The 27,734-nt window shown below is 40.1% G+C and overlaps 1 protein-coding gene across 1 annotated transcript in view; it reads right to left on the bottom strand.

Annotated features, from left to right (window-relative positions):
* PAPPA (pappalysin 1) overlaps window positions 1-27,734 on the bottom strand; it is a 268,195-nt gene that overhangs the window by 138,641 nt on the left and 101,820 nt on the right. The window contains exon 8 of the mRNA XM_062207691.1: window positions 2,435-2,563. Within this exon, the coding sequence (XP_062063675.1) occupies window positions 2,435-2,563 (129 nt within the window). The remainder of the gene's footprint in view (window positions 1-2,434; window positions 2,564-27,734) is intronic.

Raw genomic sequence — 27,734 nt, forward strand, 5'->3', positions numbered from 1 at the left:
AGGATATTGATTCTAAGTAAAAATAATTTAAAAAATACTAAATTAATAATTCTGTTTAAAATTAATGGTGATAATAATGGTATTAATAATTTTAGATCAGAGAGAAGGATAGTATGGTTGTCAGTATTTTAACCATGCATCTATACATCAGGCTCCAAAATGAGTAGACTGATTTGTATACCAGGCTTCAAATCTCGTGAGTTTCTTTTTTATTTTTCTTTGTGCTAACTTGAAAAATTATGGGTGGTCAGTAATGACTGCTCATCTTCCCTGGATATGCAGCCCAGTCTTGGACTAGCAAATGAAGGGCACATTCTCCCTAGAGACAGCTGCATTGCTTAGTGTTCCTTCAGACAACAGTTGCACCAAAAGGTGTTAAGTTGGTGTTTAAACAAGGGAGAGAACAGTAAATGGCTTCATTTCCCCCTGATTTTGCTGCACTGGAAGCTATATCTCTACTTTCTGCTGTGGCATTTCAGTGTGGATCTCGGACACACACAAGAACACATATCAATTTCATTCTCTAACAAATGAGGGGCTCTATAGTCAAGGTCTGAGAAGTCAAATTTTTGGCAATTAGCTGATTTGTACCTTGTCTCACTTAAAAACTTAAACCTTTTGCATTATCTCTTCAATGTTAAAATCTTGACAATTTGGATGTGAAATTATAGGTACAGGAAATTTAAGACATAAATATATATCCCTGAGATACGATTCTTCAGTAAGTCACTTAAAATGCTGCAGATAATTATTAGTGGCCTCCCCAGTGCCAATGATTTTAATGTCATTCCTTCTCTCAAGCATTTGCATTGGTACAATTTCACTGGAATACTTCAGTGGGGCAGGGGGATGGACTCTTATATGCACTACTACCTTTTTGTAGAGTAATTTGAAAAGATGTAACCCACTGGGCCTCCTTCGATCATATTTGCAACACTTACTATTTTGTTCAATGCTAAGTCATGATCAGAAAATGTATTTCTGGATAATTCCTGATGTCTATGTGCACAGATATTCATGTGTGCAAACTCTTTTTTACTTGCAGAACTGAATCACCCTTGTTGTATTCCAACTTAGTCCCTTCACCTTGAAACAGAGGTTCCAGTTTACATTATGCACACTAAATCATCAGTAACAAATTAAATTGCTCTTCCTCTCAAGCATCAGTGTTAGTGATGAATAAAAAGAGTCACCAATCACTTCTTTTTCAGATATGGCCTACACCAATGAGCTGATTCATATTCTGCACATCAGTGGATTCATCCAACTTTGAAGCAAATTCTCTCTTTATACAGCCCCTCCCCATACAGAAATAGTAATTGCAATTCCACATAGCACAGATATTATGTGACACCCAACAGTGCATTTAATGAAAGAATTTTGCCAATAGCTTGTTTTATCATCTCTGCACATAATGTTTATCATGGAATCTGTCAATAGCTTTAAAGTCTCTTAGCAATAATGTGACTTGCAAACAAATACTCTAGCAATCGAGAATATAATTTTAGCAATAAGGAACTTAATTTCGAATGACTACTTTTTCTTATATCCATATCTGTGGACAAATCTCTTAATTTTTTTTGCCAGAAAGCATTTTGTGCTTATTCTGGAGGAAAAGAACTCAAAAGCTTTCTTATTTATGTTTTTTTAAACAATGCAAAAGTCTTCATGACTTCTTGTCCCTGTCTGGCAGTTGCATAACATCTTGCCCTGAGGACAAGGGCATGAATGCACTGATAATCCAATAGAATCCATTTTTTCAGACATGCACCTTTCTATTTTCTAGTTATCATTTTCCTTTTGGACTGAAGTATTTATACTCACTGATTTATTTTCCTCAGACTCATAGTCATATTCAGCACCCGTTCTGAATTACTGTTTACTATTTATAGTTTCAACACTACAGTGAAATACCTTGCTATTTCTGTGAGCCTTTGCTGCATTTTTTTACATTGTGATATAACACAATACACAGAAATAACAAATAAGCATGCAGTTTTAACAAATGTAGATAGTAACTGGCATGGAATGTTGAAGTGGTTTAACCTAGATGGACTGTTCCCTAACTACTGAGTGTAGGGTATTGCAGAAGAGACTAGTGGAATCCATGTGGCATGCATAAAACAATTAAGAACAGTAGCAAAGTGGTAGTAAGTAGCAAAGTGGTAATAAGTACATTATGATAACTCTGTTTAATTCATCTGCTGTATTATATACTTGAGAAATGTATGTGTCCAAAAAGAGTTATTGTTTTTCTTCTGAAGCCAGGAAACTGCTAGAAGACCAGTTGAGAAACTGCTGTGGTTCCCTGGCAATTCATAGCTCATACATTGAAGGATCTATCATAAACTCTTCTCTTCAATAAGCACACTGAATATCCCCATCCTAGTTAGCATCGTCTCTCCTCCTTTTTTCCTGAGCTAGATCTACTTACTTCTGAATAATGCCATCACCACAATACCCATCTCCGTGGATATATTTGACAGAAGGTGATGGCTCACTCTCTTCAGTTCCCGAAATGGTGATGACCTGGTACTGGTACATACTGCCATGTTTTACATCCCTGGAAAGCAAAAAGAAGACTGTTAGCTCTACAAATATAATGCTGGCAAGGCAGACAAGAATAGCATGAAAAATTGATCCTTTTGGGTATATCCTATCAGTCTTGCTCATTTTTGAAATTGAAGCACATTTATTCCAATAATTATTATTATCTACTGTGGTTAAGTTACTCTGGTAAACATGATGGACTGCACTAGAATGTATTGCAATAAAAAGCAGCACCAATGGACTGATAACTACATACAGCACTGGATGATTTTTATCTTTAATTTTTAAAAAGATTTATTTATTTGCTTGAAAGGCAGAGTCACAGACACACACACACACACACATACAGAGATCTTTCCTCTGGTTCACTCCCCAAATGGCCACAATGGCTGGAGCTGGGCTGATCTGACACCAGGAGCTTCTTCTGGGGCTTTCACATGAGTGCAGGGCCCAAGCACTTGGATCATCTTCCACTGCTTTCCCAGGCCCATTAGCAGAGAGCTGAATCAGAAGTGGAGCAAACAGGACTTGAACCAGAGGTCGTATGGGATGCTAGCACAGCAGGTGGTGGTTAACCAGCTATGCCACAGTATTGGCCCCTACCTTTAATTTTTATAACAAAATTTTCCTGGTGGAAAAGTATCATACATCATGTGACCCACAATAAAGGTGTCTGGGAGAAGCCATATAATAAAAATAAATAGAAAAAGCAAAGTTTAAAGGTGGGAAAATATCTCTTCAGATTCTCTTAGGATTATCTGAGTGAGTCCCCTTGTTTAAGGACCTAGACAGAAACTCTTTCCTTACACTACCTGTGCAGTGATTCCCATCTTCCCACCACCTGGTCCTGCCTATATCCCTCACTCTTGACTGAAATAATAACAGCAGCATCCATTACTTGAACATTGGACGTGCATGGATAAGCACTTTGCATAAATTCTGTCATTTGAGAGTCAAAACAATCCTACACAGAAACTAGCATTTTCACGTTGATTTTGCATATGTTGAGCTTGAGGCAGAGAGAGGTTAAGCAACTTGTGTACAGTCATATGCTGTTGAGCAATATCCTCTATCTTGTTTCTCTTATCCCTGTTTTAGTCCTGATACAGTGTTCACATCCCTTGCACTGTGGGTTTGCTACCAACTAGATGTTTTCTGATACACTAGTAATACAAATTGACAAGTGGTCACACTTTAACCCAGACAATGTTTATTGAGGGCTTAATGCTCTAGCACAGGGGAGACAGAACAGCAAAGAGAGGTTTCACTGGCGGGCTCTCCAAAGAAAGCTGAGCCATGGTTTTTATTGGATTGGGGAGGTGTTGCTGTCCTCTGACTTAGCCCTTTTGCCACATGGCACTTTAGTTTGCACTCAGTTCATGTTCTGCACAGGTGATGTTGCTCCTTCTGCACATGGCATGCTCAAAATAGCAGTGTGCTCATCGCTGTCTCCCCAGGAAGGTCATAGATTGGTCATATGAGGCTATTCTGGACATGCCCTTGGGTTCGGGAAGTCCCTAACAGCCCTGATGAGGGCCTTTTGGGCTTGCAGTTTAGGAATTTCTTGCTCCTAATTGGCTGGTAGTTGAGTGGGATGGTCTGTGGTTGCAGCAGGTCCAGTCAGGGACGGAAATATGGTCTGGAATGGAGGAGCTTGATTTCTCAGCCAAATCCTGTTTGTATCCTGTCTCAGGGTGTTGTCCTGGAATTGCAATACCAGGGGTTTGTCCCTGTCAGGAATTTAATTTTCCTAGATTGCATATCTTTTCTGTCCTGAAGAATTCCTGAAACCACAAAATTAATATGGTGACTGCTAGTTACCCTTCAAGGCAAAGATACGTGGAGGCATTGGGGCTGGTGAGTTTAAGCCCCTGCCTATAGCACCGTCATCCCATATGGGCACCAGTTCGAGTCCTGGCTGCCCCACTTCCGATCCAGCTCCCTGCTAATAAGCCTAGAAAAGCAGTAGAATATGACCCAAATCCTTGGGCCCCTGCACCCATGTGGGAGACCCAGAAAAAGCTCCTGGCTTCAGAATGGCTCAGCTCCGGCATTGTGGGCATTTGAGAGTGAACATGTGGATGGAAGAACTCTCGTTCTCTGTCTACTTCTCTCTGTAACTCTTTCAGATAAATAAAATAAATCTTAAAAAAGTATGCCAATTCCACATGACCAAATCTCTACCGTTAATTTTTTGACTATTTTCTTTTTTTTTTATTTGACAGGTAGAGTTATAGACCGTGAGAGAGACGAGAGAAAGGTCTTCCTTCCATTGGTTCACTCCCCAAATGGCCTCCACGGCTGGCGCTGCACCGATCCGAAGCCAGGAACCAGGTGCTTCCTTCTGGTCTCCCATGCGGGTGCAGGGGCCCAAGCACTTGGGCCATCCTCCACTGCCTTCCCGGGCCACAGCAGAGAGCTGGACTGGAAGAGGAGCAACCAGGACTAAAACATGGCGCCCATATGGGCAGGCAGAGGATTATACTAGTGCGCCACGACACCAGCCCCCATTGACCATTTTCAAAGAGAGATGTCATTTCTTTCATTTATCTCTCTATATACCAATTATTTATTTTTTAATAATAAAAAAATATTACGGAAAAACCCACACAATGATAATGAAGAGAATTCCAATCAGATACCAGAGTTGAGATGGGGGGAGGATTTCATAAACAAAAGGATGATGTAAAATAAAATCTCATGTTCTGCTGTCCATCTGTTATTACAGCTGCTGTTAAGGCTGAGGCTGTTTGGATAAGACCAAGATAACAGGTGCAGGCGCAATGGACAGAGAATGTCTTTTGATTTGCAATGCAATAATGAGTTGCAGTTTATGAGTGCTGAAGGCCTCTGTTGAGAATGTTGGATGCGTTACCCCCAAAGTGAGTTTGTTTTAGTACTACTGGAGCAACTACTAATATCAGAGGTAGACCAGAAATCCATAGATATTCAGCTAGTGTTTTATCAATAGACTAATTAAGTGAATGCATAACAAATGACATATTGTATTTATGAATGATGGTTATCTTGTAAACCCTTAGAATGCTAATTTATTGAAAGAATTACAGGCTTCACAATGTCTTCAAGCTTACTGGCTATCTTATCTACTTCTAGAATAATGAGTTTAAACTTTGGTGATGTTTCTAAACTGGCACAGGATGAGGGAGGAGTATTTTCAGGGGACACATGAAGGCACAAGATAAATGTTACATGCATTTTTAATTTTTGACAGGCAGAGTGGACAGTGAGAGAGAGAGAGACAGAGAGAAAGGTCTTCCTTTGCTGTTGGTTCACCCTCCAATGGCCACTGCGGCCGGCGCGCTGCGGCCGGCGCACCGCGCTGATCCGAAGCCAGGAGCCAGGTGCTTCTCCTGGTCTCCCATGGGGTGCAGGGCCCAAGGACCTGGGCCATCCTCCATTGCACTGCCGGGCCACAGCAGAGAGCTGGCCTGGAAGAGAGGCAACCGGGACAGAATCCGGCGCCCCGACCGGGACTAGAACCCTGAGTGCCGGCACCGCAAGGCGGAGGATTAGCCTGTTGAGGCACAGCGCCGGCCTGTTACATGCATTTTATTACACACCCATTTTGCTCTAAAATATGGAGGTCTACTTTATATTAAGAATAGTATTGGGTCCAGCATTATGATGCATTAGATTAAGTCACCTCTAGTGATGCTTGCATCCCATATTGGTGTGCAATTTGAGTCCTGTCTGTGCTGCTTTTAATCCAGCTTTTTGCTAGTGCCCCTGGGAAAACAGAAAAAAATGGCATAATTGCTTGGGTCCTTGTTAGCCATGTTGGAAACCAGGATGAAGTTCCTGGCTCCTGGCATTAGCCTGGCCCAGACCTGGCTATGGCAATCATTTGAGGAGGGGACCGGGAAATGAAGAATCTCTCTCCTCTGTTCTCTATCTGTGTGTGTGTGTGTGTCTCCTTCTACCTCCATTGCTCTGCCTTTCAAATAGATAAACCTTTAAAAATAATAATATTATGGTCATCTTATAGAATAAAATAAGAAATTTGCTTCAGGTGACATTCTAGGGTATGAGGTACCTAGGGTCAGGAGGTGGATGGGGCACTTCTGTGGAAAACCATGCATGTGTAAAAACTACTTCTCTATACTTGGTTTTTCATTTGTGGTGTGTGTCACAGTGATTTGTGGCCAATAATATTTAAGGTGGTTGGCTAATGTTTGTGAATATTTTCTCCCTTCCACCCTACGGTGACCCCCATCCTCCCCTCTTCTTCTATCTCCTCCTCCTCAGTAAACACTAACTGAGAGGCGAGCAAACGTTTCTGTCCTGGATTCATCACATACTAGCTGGAGAGTCATGGACCAGTGCTTTACCTTCCTGAGCCTAATTTCAAATCACTTGTAAACTTGGTCTCAGACACTTTCCTACAAGTGGAATGCAAGAACATATCCAATTCACTTCAACAGGTTTCCTTTTTGGTGCTCAGTTAGTTGTCACCGATCAGGGAGAACATATCTCAGCCTATGAACAATAGTTAATAAGTGTTAACCTATTCCTAGTAATGGCGAATTGTCAACCTTCTCATTCAATGGAGTGATGCCACAATCTTTAAGACAAACTGGAGTGACGGATAACTACATGTAACTTTGGTTATGTAAATTCATGAAGATGGGGCCACAAACAACCGTGTGTGTCAGGGTTTGATGCTAAATTTTTGTACCACATTACTTGCCCAGGGTGCCCAGGGTGCCTAAAATTTGTTCTCTCCCTATATGGCCCATTCCAATTTCTGAAAATTCTGGATCCCAGAAGTCTGGCTTTACCCTGTGGCAAAATCTTTCCCCCAGGAACGTCCATCCTACCACATGGATGCCTCTGATTGGTGGATACACCATGATGATCCTTCTTCCAACTCTGGGTGCAAGGCTTATTTCCCATTATTTTACAGAAGGCTGACAGCAGCTTTTGGGTAAGGAGTTGTTATTCCAAGTTTTCAGATAGGAAAAGGGAATCCCAAGTCACTCTGTTAGTAAAAAGATGACTAAGGGGGAGTGGTGCAACCGCTACTAAAAAGATGACACTTATCCACTGAAATATTTGTGATAAAACATTTTCTCCAAGTTAAAGTTGAAATGAATGCTAAATAAGGGTACTTTTCTCAAGAACCTAAGTAGAACAGAATTCTTTCAGTGCAACCAGCCAATGCCTCCCAAGGTTTTGCTGGAGGTTAGAATTGGTTTCATGGTTGGTCTAAAAGTAGGACATTTATGTCAGGCTGCTCTTTTTAGCTACTCCTAAAGCCAATTAGAAAGCCTTTCACTGTCACTCTGTCCCTATGTCAAGACAGACCCAAAACCCTCTTAGTGAGACTAAGCTACCTGCATATAACTACGCTGCTTTCAACATGGGACAGAGGCTTGAACTAGTTCTAACTCTATACCAAGACAGTGCTTTCCATAGCTGGGAACCTCAGCTGTTATGACTAGAAAGTGCAGCAGAACACAAACCAAAACACCTAGTTTTGGACCAAGAAGAGTCTACATACAAAGAGGAGTTAGAGAAGGAGGCATTTGCAGTTAAGATGCTAGTTAGGATTCTCACATACCGTATCTGAGTGCCTGAGTTTAAGTACTGACTGTATTTCCTATCCTGGCTTCCTGATAATGCACACCCTGGGGTAGCAGGTGATTGTTCAGGTACTTGAATCCCTGCCACCCAAATGCGAGACCTGCAGTGAGTTTCAGGATTGTGGATTCAGTCTAGCCCAGCTGTTGTGGGCATTTGGGGAGAGAATCAGCAGATGGAAGTCATTGTGTCTGGTTCTGTCTTTCACATAAAATGAAAATAAATAAAATTTTTAAGAGACTAGTTGGAAAGGTCTAGAAGATAAGAACGACAAGTTCTCTATTATTTATTTTTAAAGTTATTTATTTATTTGTTTTCATTTTACTTGAAAGAGAGGGAGACAGAGAGAGCTTCCATCTGTTAGTTCACTTCTAAAATGTCCACAACAGCCAAGGCTGGGTCTCCCACATGAGTAGCAGCGACTCAGGTACTGGAGCTGTCACCTCCTGCCTCCCTGGATGTGCGTTAGCAGGAAGCTGAATCTGAAGCCAAACAGTCAGCACTTTCTTAAACCAGGTACTCCAAAATGGGATGCTGGCAAGCCAAGCAGCAACCTGACCACTGTACCAAATGCCCACACCACAAGTTCACTTTTAAATACCACCACTGAATTAGTGAGCATGGCTAAGCCATTTCCTCTCTCCGTCCTTGTATTTCTCCCTCCATGCAATGGAGGTAAGGGAAATATAAGAGGATCATCTCGGCAATTCATAGTTGTGAGCAATGCACTGTTGTTTCTTTCTGTTTTGAGTTTTTTCTGCAGGTTGGAAGCAGAAGAACTCTGCGCTGAAAATGTGGATAGGTCAAGACCTACCACCCAGTTTGTCAGAGCTAGCAGATACCATGATGAGACCATGTAAGATGACTCTGGCCCAGTAAGACCCAGTATTCCAGTCCAGCCTTGGCCTAGAAGTCAGAGGGTTATATCTGGGCACTCTGTATACCAGCTTCCAGTCAGTAGTTGGTAGGAAAGGGAACATCAATTTCTGAGACTGAGTGATGTGCTAGACACACATGCAGACTATTGTTATTATTGTTTAATTAGATAATGTTATAATTATGTAGAAAAATACAAGAGCATCATACTAGATGTTCATAGATTTATGGCTCAGCTTTGTCAAATGATAGTATTATTCTGTATTTTCTTCATATTATTTTGTTGGTATGAGGAAAAAAAAAATCCTAGTAATGTGTGAATCTACCTGTGTACCCTTCCTGAAACCATTTCCCTTCAATGCACATTTTAACACTTTTTTTTATACATATATGTCATCTTGCATATTTTAAATTTTATGTTTTGGTAGTATGCCTCTCATTATGCAGCTGAGTTTTTCCCCTCAGGATTGTTTTGAGATCATACATATTGATGCAAGTATGCCTAGCTCATTAATTTTCATTTACATATGTAATTTACCAAATGAATACATCACACTTTAATTAGCCATTCTTCTTTTGACAGACACTTGGGTCAATCCTTTATTATTGCTATTATTTTTATTTCATCTTTTGTTATTTCCAACAATATTGTTTTAAACATTTGTGTTCATGTTCCTTTGAAACATGAACTGGGTTTTCTCAAGGAGATATAGCTAAAATAGTATTTTTAGGAGGAGCATATTTGCATTTTCAATGTAATTACCTATTGCCACATTATATTCCAAAATAGTTGTACCAATTAACAAGTCTACCAATAGATTTCCCCATTACTTCAGGTCATTGCTGGCAGTTGATTCTGCTGAATATTTAATTTTTTTTGCCAATATGATGGCTATGAAGTGATATTTAAATATTTTGTTATTTTACATTTCCTTGACTAGTAACATGCTTGCATGTCTTCTCAGACATTTTTGACCACATACCTGTCTAGCTATTGAATTGCCTGTTCATGATTTACAAGTAACTGTTGGCTCTACTTTCCTTACAATATACCTCCTACACCATTTAAAAGGCTATTTTACAGCAAACCATTCTTTTGCCTATTTTAAATTGGATTACTTTTATTTTTCTGGTCAAACACCTGCCCAAATACAAAAACTGTTTACTTCATGTTTTGTGGATTTTAGGTCTTGCTGAATAAATGTTTCCTTACTTTGAGGTCATAAAATAGTCTCTTTTATTTCCTTATAATATGAAGATTTAAGACTTAAGATTTTAAACAAATGTACGATTTAAATAACTTGCAGTATAGTTTAAAAAATAGGTAAGGATTGGTTTTCCCCAAACATAACTGAACTGTTTGTATAGCAAGAAAATATAGCTAATCATTTCACTACTAAATTGTAATACTGCCTTTGTCACTTTAGTGTTTCCATGAGTTCTTTTCCTGGATTAATTTGTTTCATTGGTCAGTTTTGTTTTCTATCATCTCATCAAGAGCAGTCTTTTTTTTTTTTGGCAGGCAGATTGGACAGTAGAGGGAGACAGAGAGAAAGGTCTTCCCTTTTGCCGTTGGTTCACCCTCCAATGGCCGCCGCGGTAGGTGCGCTGCGGCCAGCGCACTGCGCCGTTCCGATGGCAGGAGCCAGGTGCTTCTCCTGGTCTCCCATGGGGTGCAGGGCCCAAGGACTTGGGCCATCCTCCACTGCACTCCCTGGCCACAGCAGAGAGCTGGCCTGGAAGAGGGGCAACCGGGACAGGATCAGTGCCCCAACCGGGACTAGAACCCGGTGTGCTGGCGCCGCAAGGCAGAGGATTAGCTTACTGAGCCGCAGTCTATCTTAATTCCCATGTCCATATCAATGTTCTGGTTTATGTTATGAGTTCATTCTGTATTTTGGTTTTCTCCTTCAAAAGAATCCTTTGTTCTACCACGTGAATTTTCAGTTTCATTTTTTAAGAAAGCCTTTTGGGATTTTAATGCCAATTTCACTGAATGTACAGATATATCTGAGGAGAAATGGCATCTTTATGTATTACTTCCACCAATTTATACACAGTTTATCTTTCTATTTATTTAGGTCTTCTTTTATGGTTCAGTAAAGTTTTAAAGCCATCTTCATAAAAATTATGATAATTTTATTAGGAATATATTTCTAACTCTAAGCATTTTATAAGTGTCAGTGTTGTAAATGGTACTGTCTCCCTACAAACACACACACAGATACACACACATTTGTGCGTGTATATGTATAGCTTGAGGCTGATAAAAAATTAACATATATCTAGAAATCCTAGGCTGCTTTATTAGTTATAATAATTTATAGATACTAATTTTTCTTTTTTTAAATAACTTTTAAATTTGTTTATTTGAAAGTCAGTATTACAAAGAAAAAGGGAGAGACACAGAGAGAGAGAGAGAGAGATCTTCCATCCACTGTTTCACTCCCCAAATGGCTACAATGACCAGGGCTGGGCCAGACTGAAGCCAAGAGCTACCCCCTGCATGGGCATATGTGGGTGCAGGGGCATCTTTTGCTGCTTTCCAAGTACATTAGCAAGGAGCTAGAAGTGGAGCAGCTGGGACAATAACTGATGCCCATATATGATGCCGGTGCTACAGATGGCAGCTTAACCTACTGCGCCACAGCACCAGCCCCAAAATTAATTTTTCTGTTTTACAATGAGGAATGAGGATAATTTTGTTTCTGCCTTTTTAATCTTCAATTATTTTTAAATCTCTGTTTCTTGCCCAGCTACACTAGGTAGAAACAGTTATACTGCTGTGGTCTCTTGGTTTTACCCTGGGATTAAAAAGAATATATTTTTGCATTTTACCCACCCCCAACTTTTTTTCCACATGAGGGGATCTAGCTTGGGATCCAGTTTTTTTTTTTTTTTTCTTTTCTATTCTGCGTCTAGTAAAAAAAATTCTGCACAAAAATCATTTACTAAGCCAAGATTGTGAATTACATTCATAGATCTCATGTGGGAGTCACTTACTCTCAGGTATTTTAGGTTTGGCTCAATGTTTATGTTTGTGTGAGTGTGTGGGTTTTACACATTACTGAATTATTGGTAATATTTTATGTAAGGTTTTTTTTGGTCATAAATTCTATTGATTGAAAAGTGATATTTTTATGTACTTATATGCATTTTGTTTGTGGATGTGATACAGAGTGGGTAGAAATCATGTTCTTTGTGATGTTGATTCTTTGATATTTGTTGATATAACCTTTATGTCCTAGGGCATGATAGAAAACTTTTAAAGTATTCTACATATCTGTCTAGAAAAATTCATGTTTTCTCTATATTTTACCAGATCAAATATTTTCATGTAGTTTACCATTTTCTAGGTCATTACTATATTTATTTGGTTTGACCCATGAAATTGAGAAAGGTGAGTTACAATACCAAATGTATGGTATACATTTATGATATACAAATTATACAGTTTGCCAATTCTTTTAAGGTAGGAGTTATCATTTGATTTTCATGTTTTCAGGTCATATTATTTGGTGTACTTTTTTAAATTAAAAAGTTGTTTTTTTTTTTGACAGGCAGAGTGGACAGTGAGAGAGAGAGAGACAGAGAGAAAGGTTTTCCTTTGCCGTTGGTTCACCCTCCAATGGCCGCCGCAGCCGGCGCACCGTGCTGATCCGAAGACAGGAGCCAGGTGCTTCTCCTGGTCTCCAATGCGGGTGCAGGGCCCAAGGACTTGGGCCATCCTCCACTGCACGCCCGGGCCATAGCAGAGAGGGGGCCTGGAAGAGGGGCAACCAAGACAGAATCCGGCGCCCCGAAGGGGACTAGAACCCGGGTGCTGGCGCCGCAAGGCAGAGGATTAGCCTATTGAGCCGCAGTGCCGGCAATTAAAAAGTTTTTAATTGACATATAAAAGTTGTATATATTTTGGGGTATTATGTGATAATTCAAGATATTTATACATGTATCCAATCAGGGTAAATGTTATCTGTTTCCTCATTTGTCATTTACTTATGAAGAAGACAGGCATTCAAACTTATTTCTCCTTTTTTTTCCATAAAAATATACAGTACATTAGCATTATCTATGTTGACCCTAATGTGCAAGAGAACACCAGAACTTCTTACTCTTGTCTCACTATGATTTAGTACCCTTCAGTAATCTTTCCCAACTCCATCTCTCCTGTACTTTGCCCGCATTTTGGTAACCACCATTATCTTCTCAACTTCCATGGGATTACCTTTTTTAGATTTGATGAGATCATTCGGTAATTGTCTTTTTGCACCTGACTTATTTCACTTAGCAGTGTTCTAAGTAGGATTTCATTCTTTCTTGTGGCTAAATAGTATTCCATTGTGCATATTTTTATCCCTTCACCAATGGATGATGCTTAGGTTGTTTCCACATCTTGGCTACTGTAAAAACTGCTACAGTAACACAGATGGGCAGATGTCTTATTGACAGAATTCTTTAATTTCCTTTGGAGATACATTCATAGTTGTCAAACTGCTAGATCATATGGTAGTTCTATTTTTAATTTTTTGAGATCCCTTCATACTCTCCATAATTTAGAAAGGTTCTCAGGGGCCGGCGCCATGGCTCACTTGGCTAATCCTCTGCCTGCGGTACCAGCATCCCATATGGGCGCCATGTTTTAGTCCTGGTTGCTCCTCTTCCAGTCCAGCTCTCTGCTGTGGCCCGGGAAGGCAGTGGAGGATGGCCCAAGTCCTTGGGCCCCTGCAGCTGCATGGGAGACCAGAAGGAAGCACCTGGCTCCTGGCTTGGGATCGGTGTGGCGCACCAGCCGTAGCGGCCATTTGGGGGGTGAACCAACAGAAGGAAGACCTTTATCTCTATTTCCCTCTCTCACTGTCTAACTCTATCTGTCAAAAATAAAATAAGCAAACAAACAAACAACAAAAAAACCCTGATGCTGCTTGTTGACCCAAGATGCCTTGTTCACATTTTTAATGTTTTAAATTTTGACATGTCAATTTATATTCAGTGTGCTTTAATCTGTGGCAATCATATGTCCCCTCAGCCCAGCCCATGCTCCTCTGAGTGGTTTTATGCAACTTTCTAGGTAGCTTTGGAGCATCTCTAACCTGGGACCATCATTTTTGTTCCCCTTAATTTCTTAGCTCAGGTATTCCCAACTCATGGTGAGCAGTACAAACACAAACCTTAAATCTTTGTGAGGTATAAGGCAGTGTTTTTTTTTTTTTTTTTTTTTTTTTTTTTTTTTTTTTTGGCAGGCAGAGTGGATAGTGAGAGAGAGAGACAGAGAGAAAGGTCTTCCTTTTGCAGTTGGTTCACCCTTCAATGGCCGCTGCGGCCAGCGCATCTCGCTGATCCGAAGCCAGGAGCCAGGTGCTTCTCCTGGGTTCCCATGCGGGTGCAGGGCCCAAGGACTTGGGCCATCCTCCACTGCCTTCCCGGGCCATAGCAGAGAGCTGGCCTGGAAGAGGGGCAACCGGGACAGAATCCGGTGCCCCAACCGGGACTAGAACCCGGTGTGCTGGTGCCGCAAGGTGGAGGATTAGCCTGTTAAGCCACGGCGCCGGCCTCAAGGCAGTGGTTTTAAAACTACACTAAAATCCTTCATAATAGATTTAGTTTCCTATCTTGAAGAGAATAGAGAAATGAAAGAACAAGTTGGGCTTAGAATAGAGAAATGAGGGAGCAAGTCCTAGATCGCTTGCTGACAATAGCAATATCACATGAATACTTAGCAAACAGTTTCAACCATTAGATAACAACTTAAGAAAACATTTACCAGAAGGTCCAATGCCTTCTATAAATTTTAAGAATCATGTATTTGAAAATACCTCTTAAATATCTAACATGGTGTAGTTTGTTTAACCAGCAAACTTAAGCACAACCATATAAAATGTTTTTAGTTTCTTTCTACCTACAAGTTTAAAACATATGATACATAGATTCAGGTCACTCAAATTAAAATGTATCTTTGATTGATTTTAGCAGCTTAAATTTATGGACAATCTTATCTATAAGCCATTTAAAATAAGACTCTTAATAAAATTTCCCCATGTGGACATACAATATGTACACACATTTAACATAGCATAATAGACCAATATAGCATTTTTAATAATAGCTTTTAAAATCTTTAACTCTTTTTGTAGATTGCCAATTGATTTGAATTGCTTTTTTAGTAACCTCAGTTAACCATACTTTCTCTCAGTTGGTACTGTTAATACATTATTGGCTTCATCTGTTTACAGAGCCATCCCAAAGTACTGAATACAATGGAAGTGGCTGGAAAAAGTCCATAGGAACCCATAGGAGGACAGCTACACACAGAACCAACAACGCTTTAGTTTTATGAGCAGCAAATCATATATAACTGTGGATGACAAAAGACTTTAAGTCGCCATGTTTAAAATTAAAATCCTAGATAAGGAAAGTGGATCTTAATTATCATGCTAATAAGACAAGCAGCTAAGCATAAACATATGTACACACTTTCCTCCCTGGCAAACTCTGACTAAGCATACAGACTTTCAGGATTCCTAACCTTATTTTTTGAAAGTGCCTGTTCCAATTCATCATCTATCTGAGTTGCAGGACCAAATATCCTTCCTTGGACCAAGCATGAATACTGAAACCACTTGTTTGTCAAACCTATGGCTCTCCCTTTCCCAAACTATACCAACAAAACATTAGATCCAAGGCTTATCTGTTTAGCTCACTATTCTATTTTATTTCTTGCATGTCTTGCCCCTGGCAATGTCCTTTTTTTGTTTTTCTGACTTCATTCATATATTTTTTAAAGGAGGCTAGTTATATCTGTTATGTTTTAACTAGAACGTCTCAATAGACCTCATATTGGAAATGTTTTTAGAGTTAGTTCACCAAATTTTCATATATTATTTCTAACATAAACCTCAAAGTTAGAATTTATTTCCACTGTTCATTGGAGGCTCAGTGTAGTTCAGTGATCTGCTTGAGATTATGGAGACAATAAGTGCTGTTTGAAATCCTTGATTTTCCATGATAATGAGCTTGAATGAGCACACACCAGTGAGCCAAGCATTAACTACCAATCAAATGCAGAATCCTAAAACTACATGAAGACAAGGCAAGCTCCTCTTCATAATTCTAAAGTCTTTGGGGGAGTTTTAATTAGGCTAAGGTATATTTATTTTTTATATGGAAATGTAGAAAAACTAGTTTCAACTCTAATGTCCTTACAGTGGGAGATAATTTAAAAAAAAAAAATTGAGAGGAGCTGGCACTGTGACGTAGTTGGCTAAGCCTTCACCAGTGGCACAGGCATCCCATATGGGTGCTAGTTCATGTCCCAGATGCTTCTCTTCTGATCCAGCTCTCTGTTGATGGCCTGGGAAAGCAGAGGAAGATGGCCCAAGTCCTTGGGCCCCCACAGCTGGGTGGGAAACCTGGAAGAAGCTTCTGGCTTCCAACTGGCCCAGCTCTGGCCACTGCTGCCATTTTGGAAGTAAGCCAGTGGATGGAAGACCTCTTGCTGTCTGTAACTCTACCTTTCAAATAAATAAATAAAATCTTGAAAAAAAAATTATTTGAGAGGTAGGCAGATGAGAAAGATCCATCCACTGATTCATTCCCCAAATGCCTACAATAGTCTGAGTTGGGCCAGTCAGAAACTGAGAACTCAACTCAGGTCTCCCGTGTAGGTGGCAGGGATTCAATTACTTGGATCATTACCACTTTCTTCCAGGGTGGCCATTAGCAACAAGCTGGAGTCAGGAGCTGAAGCTGGGTCTTGAACCCAAGTACCAGTGTGGGATGTGGACATCATAACCTCTAGATTAAATGCCTCCTCTAGGAAGCTGAGTTTGTTTCTTAATTAGGAGAAGATAGCAATTATCACAGCTGCTTAAATTTTTTTCTAATCACAAAAATCATCCATGTTTATTATAACAAATTCAATAACTATATAAAATAATTGAAAATAAACTTAAATCATCTTAAAATTCTGCCACCCTGAGATAGCTTTCAAACCAGTATCTTTTCATGTATATATTTATGTATAATCACACACACATGCTTTTGTTAAATTTAAGATTGCAAATCTGAAATAGTCTCATCTTTAGTGTTCATGGTAAAAGAGTATAAGAGAAGTAAATCAAGTTAGTTTATGATTCTTGACTTTTTGAAAATTCTGAATAAATATATTTATGTCATTTCATTGGTTCGTTCACTTGTTCTTCTAGATAGCATTCAGTCATTCCAGATTCTCCTAGGTGTCTGGGGATGTGAAAATGAAGATAATATAGGTCTACCTTTGGTAAGCTCATAAGTTAATAGGGAAGAGAAGACATTAAGACGATGGCTTCAACACAGACTAAAGTATGTCTGGGCTGTGGAGGCACGAAAGATTGGTACCTTTCCCTGGCTGATGAAGAGAGTTTGCGATTTCCTAAAGGAGTTGCATTGGGCAGACTGGAGAAAGGTAAGGAGAAGTGAAGCCAAGAGAAGGAGGAGAGAATTGACTTTCTAGGCAAATAGCACATGTTGGTTATGGGAAAGCAGTTTGGTAGAAAAACAGATAACCAGTTTTAGGGGGAAATCAGTCCTTGACAACAGAGAGGTTGAATATTCTCTGTGAGATACAGAATGCAGGAATAAATAGAGTATCTACCAAGGTTTGGCAATATCTTAAATGTTTCCCTATTCTATTTTCTTCTTAAATAACTAAAACTTACAACAAAATATCCTTCCACAATGAATGACTTGGAATTGTGATTAGTCTTGAAATATTTTATGTCTTATTATTCATACATTAAGGTCACATATACTGTTTTTTCCTACACATGATAACCTTAGATTCTTTAAATTCAATTTTGTCCATTATCCTGAATTCTTAAGGAAACCCCTTATTTCTGTTTTAAGCTTAATTGTTATTTGTGGTGGTGATGATGATGTGCTTGCTCAGGATTTGGGACAAAAAGTGTTGTATATCCTTGAAAAGCAGTATCTTGGAAGGCAGGCCAACATAGCAACACTTGTCAGGAAAAGGCTTTGGTGCGTCCTTTAACTTTCATTGTGATTTTAGACAGATTAGTCATTCTCCTCTTTGGACTCACCTTCAATACTCTTTTTATAAATGTGTAGAGTTAGGACAAAGAGAAAGGTGAGCTTATAAGTGGTCTTAAACAGTTTAAAGATAAAAGGAAGGATAAGCCAAGTACAGAATGGCTGGGCTACAAGGTCGATTTTGAAGGGCAATAGCAGAAAGGAGGTGAAAATAGGTTGAAAGGATGAGAAAGATTAGAGAAACTTTGGTTTTTGGCATCTGTATTAGGATCATTTCCTTGTACAGGTGTCTTTAGCATCTCCTACTTTATTATAAAACTAAGAACACTTTCTGCAATCAGATGTTGAATGCTCATCTACCCTGGTATATGCTAAGTGCTTCAAGAATAGAGAATACATTAGCCCTTATTACTATTTCTGTGCCTAGCACAACACCTGACATATACAAGGTTTTAAGTAAAATCTCTTAAAAAATATTTATTTGAAAGGAAAACACTCACAGACATAACACACCCAGAGAGAGATCTTCCCTTTAGTGGTTTACTTTCCAAATTTCTATAACAGCTGGAGCTGGGCCAGGTTGAAGCCAGGAGATCAGAACTCAATCCAGTTCTCCCACATAGGTGGTATGGACCCAGGTGTTTTAGCCATCACCTGCTGACTCCAAATGGTGTGTAGTAACAGGAAACTGGAACTGGAAGGGACTCAGCCAAGGACTTTAATATGTGATATGGGTGTCCCAAATGGTGTCTTAACTGCTGTACCAAGTCCCACCTTTTCCCTAACAAAATCTCTTGAATGAGTAGTTTGAGACAGTAGGCATGGGGAAAGTGTCAAATAGTTCAGTTATGAGTATGGTGTTCTAGCCTGAAGAGCACAAAACTGAGCATAGGTGAATATTTAGATACGGAACAGGTCATTTAGACTGAACATCTGGGTAAGCAAAGTATGTGGTAAAATTTTTACTAAAATGGTCCAGATAGAGAGTGTGAAGTAGATGAAGCAAGATGTTTGGAGCTTGAATCATCAGGTGTGAGAGAACCATTTTAAAAAGCACAGACCAGATGCAACAATTTCTCAAGCCTCTTCCCTACCTCTAGCTGTGGAGTTAGAACTTAAATGTTGCTAACCAGTTGAGATACTGCATTATCATTTAGTCTTTGCTCAGCCCAGGCACTCTCTACATCATCTTCCCTCCTTCTAGTGTCTTTCAACTTCAGATGCAAAGTGATAAGGCTGAGGTCCCATTGCCACGAAAGGATCTCTGGGAAAATTGTCATTTATCTTGCAATAGCCATCACTTACTTCCTTGTCCACTGTGTGCTTAACACAAAGCCTAGATTAAACAATAGCAGAATGAGATGGCAGGGACCTGAGAATCCACTGGGCATTTGGATTCCTTTCCACTAGGATTAGGGTGTGTCCCTCTCACACACTGCAAAACTCAATCTTTTCACACTGACAACATCACCCTCACTCTGTATAAGGCTCAGAAAGGAACAACTGTATACATGCAACTGATTAATTCCAGCAGCCTTTGATATATAATTGTGCAAAGATTTGCCCTGGTACCAATTTAAAACACAGTAGCAAATTTAATAAAACTAACAGTTTGCAGCCAAGGCCTTTGTTATTTTGTTTCAATCATCTTTTACCACCAATTGAAATGATTTTCTACTTTCTTGGTGCAATGAATAGAAATGCAAGGGAAAGAACAGAGAGACAATGTGAAAATTGTAAAAGGTCCAGAACTTCAAATCCCAGCATAAGGTAACAGCAGTCCTGAGATTTAACTGGCTATCTGTGTCAGGCTGAGATTTGAAGGAAAGACATTTACCAGTTCAGAGGAAACTCCACACCTGGATAGCATTAAAGAAAGGGGAGAGGAAAAGATCGACAAGGGACTCTTGTTTTTCCTTAATGCAACCAAAGGAGATGTGTGACAGCTTCCCCAAACATTCTACTGGTGATGGACAGGTCACTTGATTATAGAGCAGGGGCTTGTGACAAGCTGACCGGTCGCCAAGGAATCTGGGAGCCAAAACACCAGATACAGTTGGAGGTAAACAAGGCATGCTGCACAGTGTGAAAATCGAGGCCAAGTCGGGGCCAATGAGTTGAGTGGAGGGACCCAGTGACAGCTGGTGATTGAGCGGTACTAACTGAACCCAGTTGTTGAGGACGGGGCCAGTGGGGAAAGCAATCTCCTTTCTCCTCCCTGTGGCCTCTCTGGGTGGCCAGCAATTTTATTACTGGCAGAGGGTGAGCCCAACAGCATTTCTGAATTTGGCACCACATCTAAAACCATTTGGGGGCTGGGCTTCTCTTTCTTCTCTGCCCCCACCCTCCCCATGAATGCTTTGGGTTCGGTGAAAGCCGGCATGCAGTTAGCAAACTACGTTTCCCCTCAATTTTGAAACCCATGTGCACTTGGGGAAAATGTAATCCTTATGTTTCTGATTCATTTACACTTAACTCATCAAAACACGATTTTGTAAGAGCTATTTGATGTTCACGAAGCCTTCTGAGCCCTTTTGTAAGTCTTGCTTCTTAGAAGCAGGAAGTCACATTTCTGATGAAACGGAGAACTTGAACCTGAAAGGTTGAGTTTGTTTTGAAATGAGGGCTTTTGGAGGGTCACATGGACCCTGAGATTGGCCAAATGCATTCTCTCATTTCCTATTGCACACCCTCACCCATACCAGCTCTGTATGACTTCACTTTGAGAAAATGAAGGGCACTTCTCCATGATCAGAGACAGCAGAGTCCAAACTTGAGTACCAAGGTCTTGATAAACTTTAGCATGCTGTTAAGTGGAGGAAGCAACACCTTGGTTAGAAGTCAGATGCCTCATGTTGAATTCTTTGCTCTGTCATCAAATGGCTGTGTGATTCAAAAGAAGTGGCCTCCCCTTTCTGGGCTCATTTCTCTCATTTGTAAAATATCACTGCTTGCCTAAATGATCGTCAATGTTCCATCCAGATCTGAGAACTTCTATGTCTAACTCTTTAACACTGGGAGGTTTTAGGCATCTCAGAATTTTCTCCACTTACAAAGTTTTTAGACTGAGTTTGCACATAAGGAGCTTAGCTCAGGAAGGAGACAAAAATGTAGAAATCAGAGCTGGATGACTTCAGATATCATTGACTCCAAGTTTCTCATTGTGGGATGAACACTAAAGCCCAGAGAAGGGGAATAAATTGCCCCAAGTTAATTTGCCACAGCAAATTAATGGCAGAGTCTAGCTTTCCAACATTTTTGAGTAACATCTTTGGACTGAAGTTTCCAAACTTTGCAGTTCATAGGCTATTGAAGCCGGAGGGGGAAAAATCTTACTTCCCTCTCTGACAACAAGAATGTGAAGGCAGCATTAGAAGGGAAAGAGAGCTGGCACTGGGTTGCATGAGGCACAGTGAGGTGGTGTCTGGCTTGTATTAAAAGTCCATGAGTGAATGATTAATCCCGGGTAGAAAACAAAGCCAATGCCTTGTAACGTTATAGGTATTAGTGCCATAGAAGATTAACCCCACTGCCCCCCATGGGATCTTTTCAGAAAACTGGATTACATTTTGAGAATCAATGACTGACAAAAACAGGTGGTCTCAGAGGTCCTGTCTTCCCACCCCCAACATGCATGCATACATGTAGGCACACATGCACATGCAGATGGTCATGCAGGCATACATGTGTATATGCACACACACAAGTACAAATTCATTTGACTCATATCTTCATTCAGCAAAAAAAAAAGTTTTAGTTCAAAGTGAAGCTGTATGTCTGCAAGTGATTCAAAACAGCAACTGGAAGGCACTCTGGAACTCCTACTCCTCCTCTCATCCCGAACTATGCCTCTGTCACTGCATTTATTCTGTTTCAATGATGCTGGTAACTTGGGCATCTTCTTTGACCCACTCCTCTGCCTCTCTTTCTGACTGATAATCAAGGACTTCTGTCTCCTTAGTATCACTCAGTCCCATCCCATCCTGACGATTCTAAACCAGTGTCATTATCTCTTCAGTTTTGGCAACATTGTCTTACTTCCTGACCATTTATGCTCTATGCCTCCATCTTTACATCTAGACACATCAATATCAACAGATAGACTAGGATGTCCTAACACCAAATATACTCAAGATCTTCACATTCTCAAAGACATTTGATGGCTCTCTGCAACCCTCAGGTGTTGAACTCTAGTTGCCACTATGGAACCATCATGACCTGCCTTCTCTATCCTGTTTGTTTCCTCTCTCCTCCTTAAATGTTACCCCTTAGTCAAAATAAACAGGGAGCCTCATTTTGTTTGACTAAGTCCTTTTGTCCTTCTCCTAGACATCACCTCTTCCAAGAGTTTCCCAGGGACCTTTTAAGCTGAGCAAGGAACTCCTAGTACATGCACTTCCCTTACAAAAACATCTTTTTCACTACTTTGTTATCACTTCTTGTTTTGTCCACTTTTTATAGCAACTAATTTAGCTCTCCAAAGGCTGGTACTCTGCCTTATTCTCTAGTTTATCTCCACTGTCTGGTACCATGCTAATTAAACACCTGCTGAATGAATGAAACACCGATTACATCTTCTGGTCCAGTCCCTTCACCTTAAAGAGAAGATTACTGAGGCCCCCAAGAGGAGACAGGAGTACTATTCTTCAAGATTCTAAGTTTTTCTTTTAATCCTCTAATAACTAGCCCATTTTAGAATTCACAAGACAGACCTCCAATGCACCAGATATCACCTGCATTACCATGACTTTCTGATTACCCACTGATGTGTCAGTGGGTTCACTGATTCATTCAAGGATGTTGTATGAATTTACCTGGATTTATTGACCATTTACATGATGCCTCGTCTTGCATGAGAAGCTGAGGATACAGGATAATGTGGCAAACATAACCTCAGCCCCCACTTCTGCTGCCTCATTGTCAAGTCAAAATGCGACTCAGGAAAAACACAGCAGAATATTCAGAAATTATCACAAAGGCAGAGTTTTGTTAGCCCCAACAGAGAGCAGAGTTCTAGCAGGAACCTTGAGAATCACACTGTTCCTAGAAGGCTCTGTTTAGATCCGGATGGCCAGTCCCCAAGCTTGGAGTATAGAGTAACTGACAAAGTTGCATGCTATCTGTTGCCTCTATCCTTACCGAATTAGATGCACTCAGAGTAGGGGGAGCTCAAGGACATTGTGAAGAGGATGTCAGACCTGGAAATGACCTTCAAGGGCATTTACTTATACATTCATTTTTATTGACAAGGAACTTGGGCTCACAAGGGAAGAGCCAACTGACCAGGAGCACAGCAAAATTTCAGGATACCACTACTGTTATTCAAGTACCTCGATCCAGGGATAGCACCTAGTGAGTTTTATTTGCTTGTTTCTCCATTTCTCTGTCTCTCTGCTGCAAGTACTACAATGCACTTTATCTTTTCTATGTTCTAATCCAAACCTGTGTAGAGTTTATGGGAAAATGTTTCATGTGTGTATGTGCATGTCAGCTTCTGACTCTTATAGACACTCTCTGGGGTGCTGTTGGCTAGGAACAAGCCTAATGGAAACTAAGCAACAGAAAGAATCATGAACACTTACATTCTTTATAGCTCTCCAGATTGTGTCATGTTCTTGCAGTTTGGTTTTCCCCACCACCTCTTGTGGAACTGTATGGACAAGAATCGAGACCCACTCTATCTGGAGGAAGGAGCTTAGAATAAAACAACTGAAATTGGTCAAGGTTGCCTGGCAAGGCACTTGTGTACTGTTCTGGGAGTCAGATCTCTGGTTTCTAAACTCAGCATCCCTAAAGTGATGTCTGAGGTTTTCTGTTTTAACAGACACAACATAAACCTACCAAGACTTGCCCTCATGATTCTCAGTGTCTCCAGGCACAGACTGAATGGATTTTGTCCACTTTTCCTGCCAATGCCCAGTGTGAGATAAATTCCTCCATTCTTCTCACATCTGTAATTGCGCTGACAGCTGTTATTTTCTTTCTCTTCCCTTTTCATTTATTTGTTTTCTTAAAAAGTCAGGAATTAGAGCAGCACAAGCAAGTCCAATCCATCCTATCTATCCCTAGGGTGACAGAAAATAACAAAGAAGTAGGTGACACCAGGACATTCAGGACATCCATTGCAACCTTGTTTCATGAACTCATCATTTCTCAAAGCAGCTTCTCAGGAATCTTAGTCCTCTGATATGTGACAAGAAAACAGGGTTCCTTTATCATACAATGTCAGCGTAAATTGCATAAAATTTTCTGAAACCTTTGGGAGATTCACAATAAATGGTTGCATGTCCTGTTAAGGTCTGCAGAACAATACCTCTTAAAGGTGTTTAAACTAGTATTCCATGAAAACTCATAGACCCTTCCTTTCCTCCTTAAAACTGCTGTTGGTATTTCATGAAACTATTATACTATAAGAAAATGTGCACACAGAACAGTACTCTTATTTGTTTTTTCTGCTATCAGTTGTAGACATTTTTCTCCAGCAACATGGCATTGCTGCTCTGTTGGGCCCATCATCCCCTTTCCCAAGATAATAACATACATTTTCTCTCCAAATTATAATGCTGCATGTTAAGCTTGATTTGAATGGCTAGGATCAGATCATCTCTGAGGAAGGCTATCTTAACTCTAAAAAAGGGTCCTGCTTGATGGTAAGTTTCTTTCCACCCCATTTGTTCACACAGTGAGAAGCACATATTTGCAGTGAAGGATCTTGCCTCTTGGGCAGTCATTTGGCCTAAACAGATGAGATGTTCGTGCCTCATATCGGAGTGCCTGAGTTCAGCCCAGGGTCCCTACTCCAGCCTCCTGCTAATGTGAACTCTGGGAGACAGCATGTGATGGCTTAGCTAGATAGATCCTGCTACTCACATGGAAGACCTGGTTTTGGCCTGGCCCAGCTCTGGTTGTTATGGAAATTTGTGGAGTGAACCATTGCATGGGAGATCTCTGCTTGTCTGCCTTTCTCTGTCTCTGTATCTTTGCCAAATAGATTAAAAAAATACATAAAAATTTTAACAGATGTTTATTTTGGGGCAAACATTTTTGAAACCTATGCTGGTTTTGTAATAATATATATTTCCATGAACTTCTTGAAGATCCCTTGCTATGCATGAATTTCAAAATATACTTATCTCTTAATTCCATTTTCCGAGAAGGTTTTGAAGTATTTCCAATTCATTCACTTCCTTAAGCAAGTAACTATAATCTCTCATGTGGATCTTAGCAATAATCCATAACTAGACTCTTTCACCTTTTCTCAATTATTTTTTTCACAGAGCACCCACAGATATATTATAAAAAATCATAGATCTGATTGATTCCATTCCTCTATTTCAAAATGAGTAAGTCTAAACTTCTTAACACAAACCACACACTCCTGCAAATATGGCCCCTACTTATGTCTGTAGTCTCATCTTCCATATACTCTCCCTTAATTTTAAAGAGGAATTAAACGCTAATATAGTCTCTTGTAATAATACTCTTTAGTTTGCAATTCTATTTTTATATGTGCTATTATTCAGTCCAGTTCTCCTACCAGAACATAGGATTCATAATTACTGTGGCAGCAGAGATTGACATGCAGTAGGCATTTCTTATGAAGTGGATGTATTAATGAATGAGTGGATGCATATACAAATGAATACATTTATCAACAGAGCTATAGACTTGTCATTTAACTTCTGTGAGCATCAGTTTCCCCACTTGTAAAAGAAAGACTAATAACCTATTCACGTTATAGTATAGTGGTCCATCAGACTGATCCACCAAAATTTAGATAAATGATTTTGGTGGTGTGAGTGCTCAACAGAGGCCCTTCATGTTTTCAAAATTCTGAACCTCTTGGGAGACAGTCAGCACTTCTATTGCTGCAGCTGACCCTGGAGATTCATGGCCAAGCCTTATGCTTATCCTAATATTCCCAGAACCCATATTTCATTCTGAGAGGTACTTGGCCTAAGACTGGGGAGAGGGTCATAGGTGGATGATGCCCAGCTCCCAGAAATAGAGTGAGGTTGTGCTGACTATGTGTCCTCCTGATCTTAACTAAAAACAGTAGTGTCCATACTGGGCTTTGAGAAATCGCTCTCTACTGATGCTACTTATCTTCCCTGATGGGCAGGACATCAGAATGCAGGCAAAACCATGCCAGGCAGGGGTGGGAGAAGACTGCCCAGGAAGGGGTCCAACCTTTGTCATGAATTTCAGCAACAGGATACTGGAAACCATGTGGATCTCACAATGTCCACCTCTTCCTAAGTCTCTCCCTCCTCCTCATCTGCTGAAATATTAAAAAAATGAGGAAAAAAACCTTGGTACCTCTTTTCTATGTTTATTTCATTGCTTTTGGAAACAAGAAAAATATGTTTTAGAATCCATTTTCTCTATCAATCAAGATACTACGTTGTCCTTTTGGTCATAGCAATGATTATAACTTACCAGGCATACCTACGGGGCTCAAGAAAATATGTAAAGCTTGGCTCTAATATCAGTTATCTCTGAGACATTACATGAATGACTTTTATCTCTTTGAGTCTCAGCTCCCCCATCTGAAAACCAGGCATATTGATATTTACACCTCACTTATAGACATAAAATACGAAGCATGTATGAGATATCAATTACATGGTACTTATTAGTAGTACTGATTTTAATACTACTATGAGTAGATACAAATAGCATTAATTAACACACATGGGGATAGTTATCTTAGTAACTAACTTTAGGTTCTATTGAAGGCATAGACCAGGTTATTTTTGTTACCTATCATATCTTCAGAGGTGGCATGGTTCCCAGCACAGGGAGGGTACTGAGTTAGCACTTGATAAATATGTCAATTTTAATGATGACTCAGAATAACTTTGTAAATGCCAGTTCCCTCTTGACTCTGTTTTTCCTTGGATTCCAAGAACTTTGATGAGTATGCAAGAGGACTGACATTAAAATCTCATTTTCACAAAGGGGAAAATCGAGGTGTGAAGAGAAGACCTGAATTCCTGAAGACCAGATCTATTTTAAGGATATTAAGAGATAAACTATACAACAGAAGATGTAAATACCCAGTAAATATTTGAAAAGATGTTTATGCAAGAACATATCTTAAGAATATCAATGTGGAGTCATGTCTCACCCATCAAATGGACTAAGAGAAACACTTCCAATGTGAGAAATAGTAAGTAATGGTAATGTGGAATAGCAAATATTGTTACAGACTTTTTGTGGGGTCAAAGCTAATTTACCATTTCAGAATGTCAATGTTGTGTCCACTTCAGTGAAAAAGGCCACTGAAGGCCAGCCAGCATTGTAGCATAGTGGGTAAAGCCGCTGCCCATGCATCCCATGTGGGCACTGGTTCTAGTCCAGGTTGCTCCACTTCTGTTTTAGCTCCTTGCTAACGTGTAAAGAAAGCAACAGAGCATGGCCCAAGTGCTTGGGTTCCTGTACCCAAGTGGGAGACCTAGATGAATCTCCTGGCTCCTGGCTTCCCCCTGGCCCAGTCCTGGCAGATTGCAGCTATTTGGGGAGTGGATCAAAGAATGGAGAAGATATTCTCTCTCTCTCTCTCTCTCTCTCTCTCTCTCTCTCTTTCTCTCTTTCTCTCCTCTCTCTCCCTTCCCTTCCTGTAACTTGGCCTTTCAAATAAATAAAATAAATCTTTTTAAAAAGAAAAGAAAAAGACCATA

Source organism: Lepus europaeus, chromosome 12 (assembly GCF_033115175.1).
Source record: "Lepus europaeus isolate LE1 chromosome 12, mLepTim1.pri, whole genome shotgun sequence".
Taxonomy (NCBI): domain Eukaryota; kingdom Metazoa; phylum Chordata; class Mammalia; order Lagomorpha; family Leporidae; genus Lepus; species Lepus europaeus.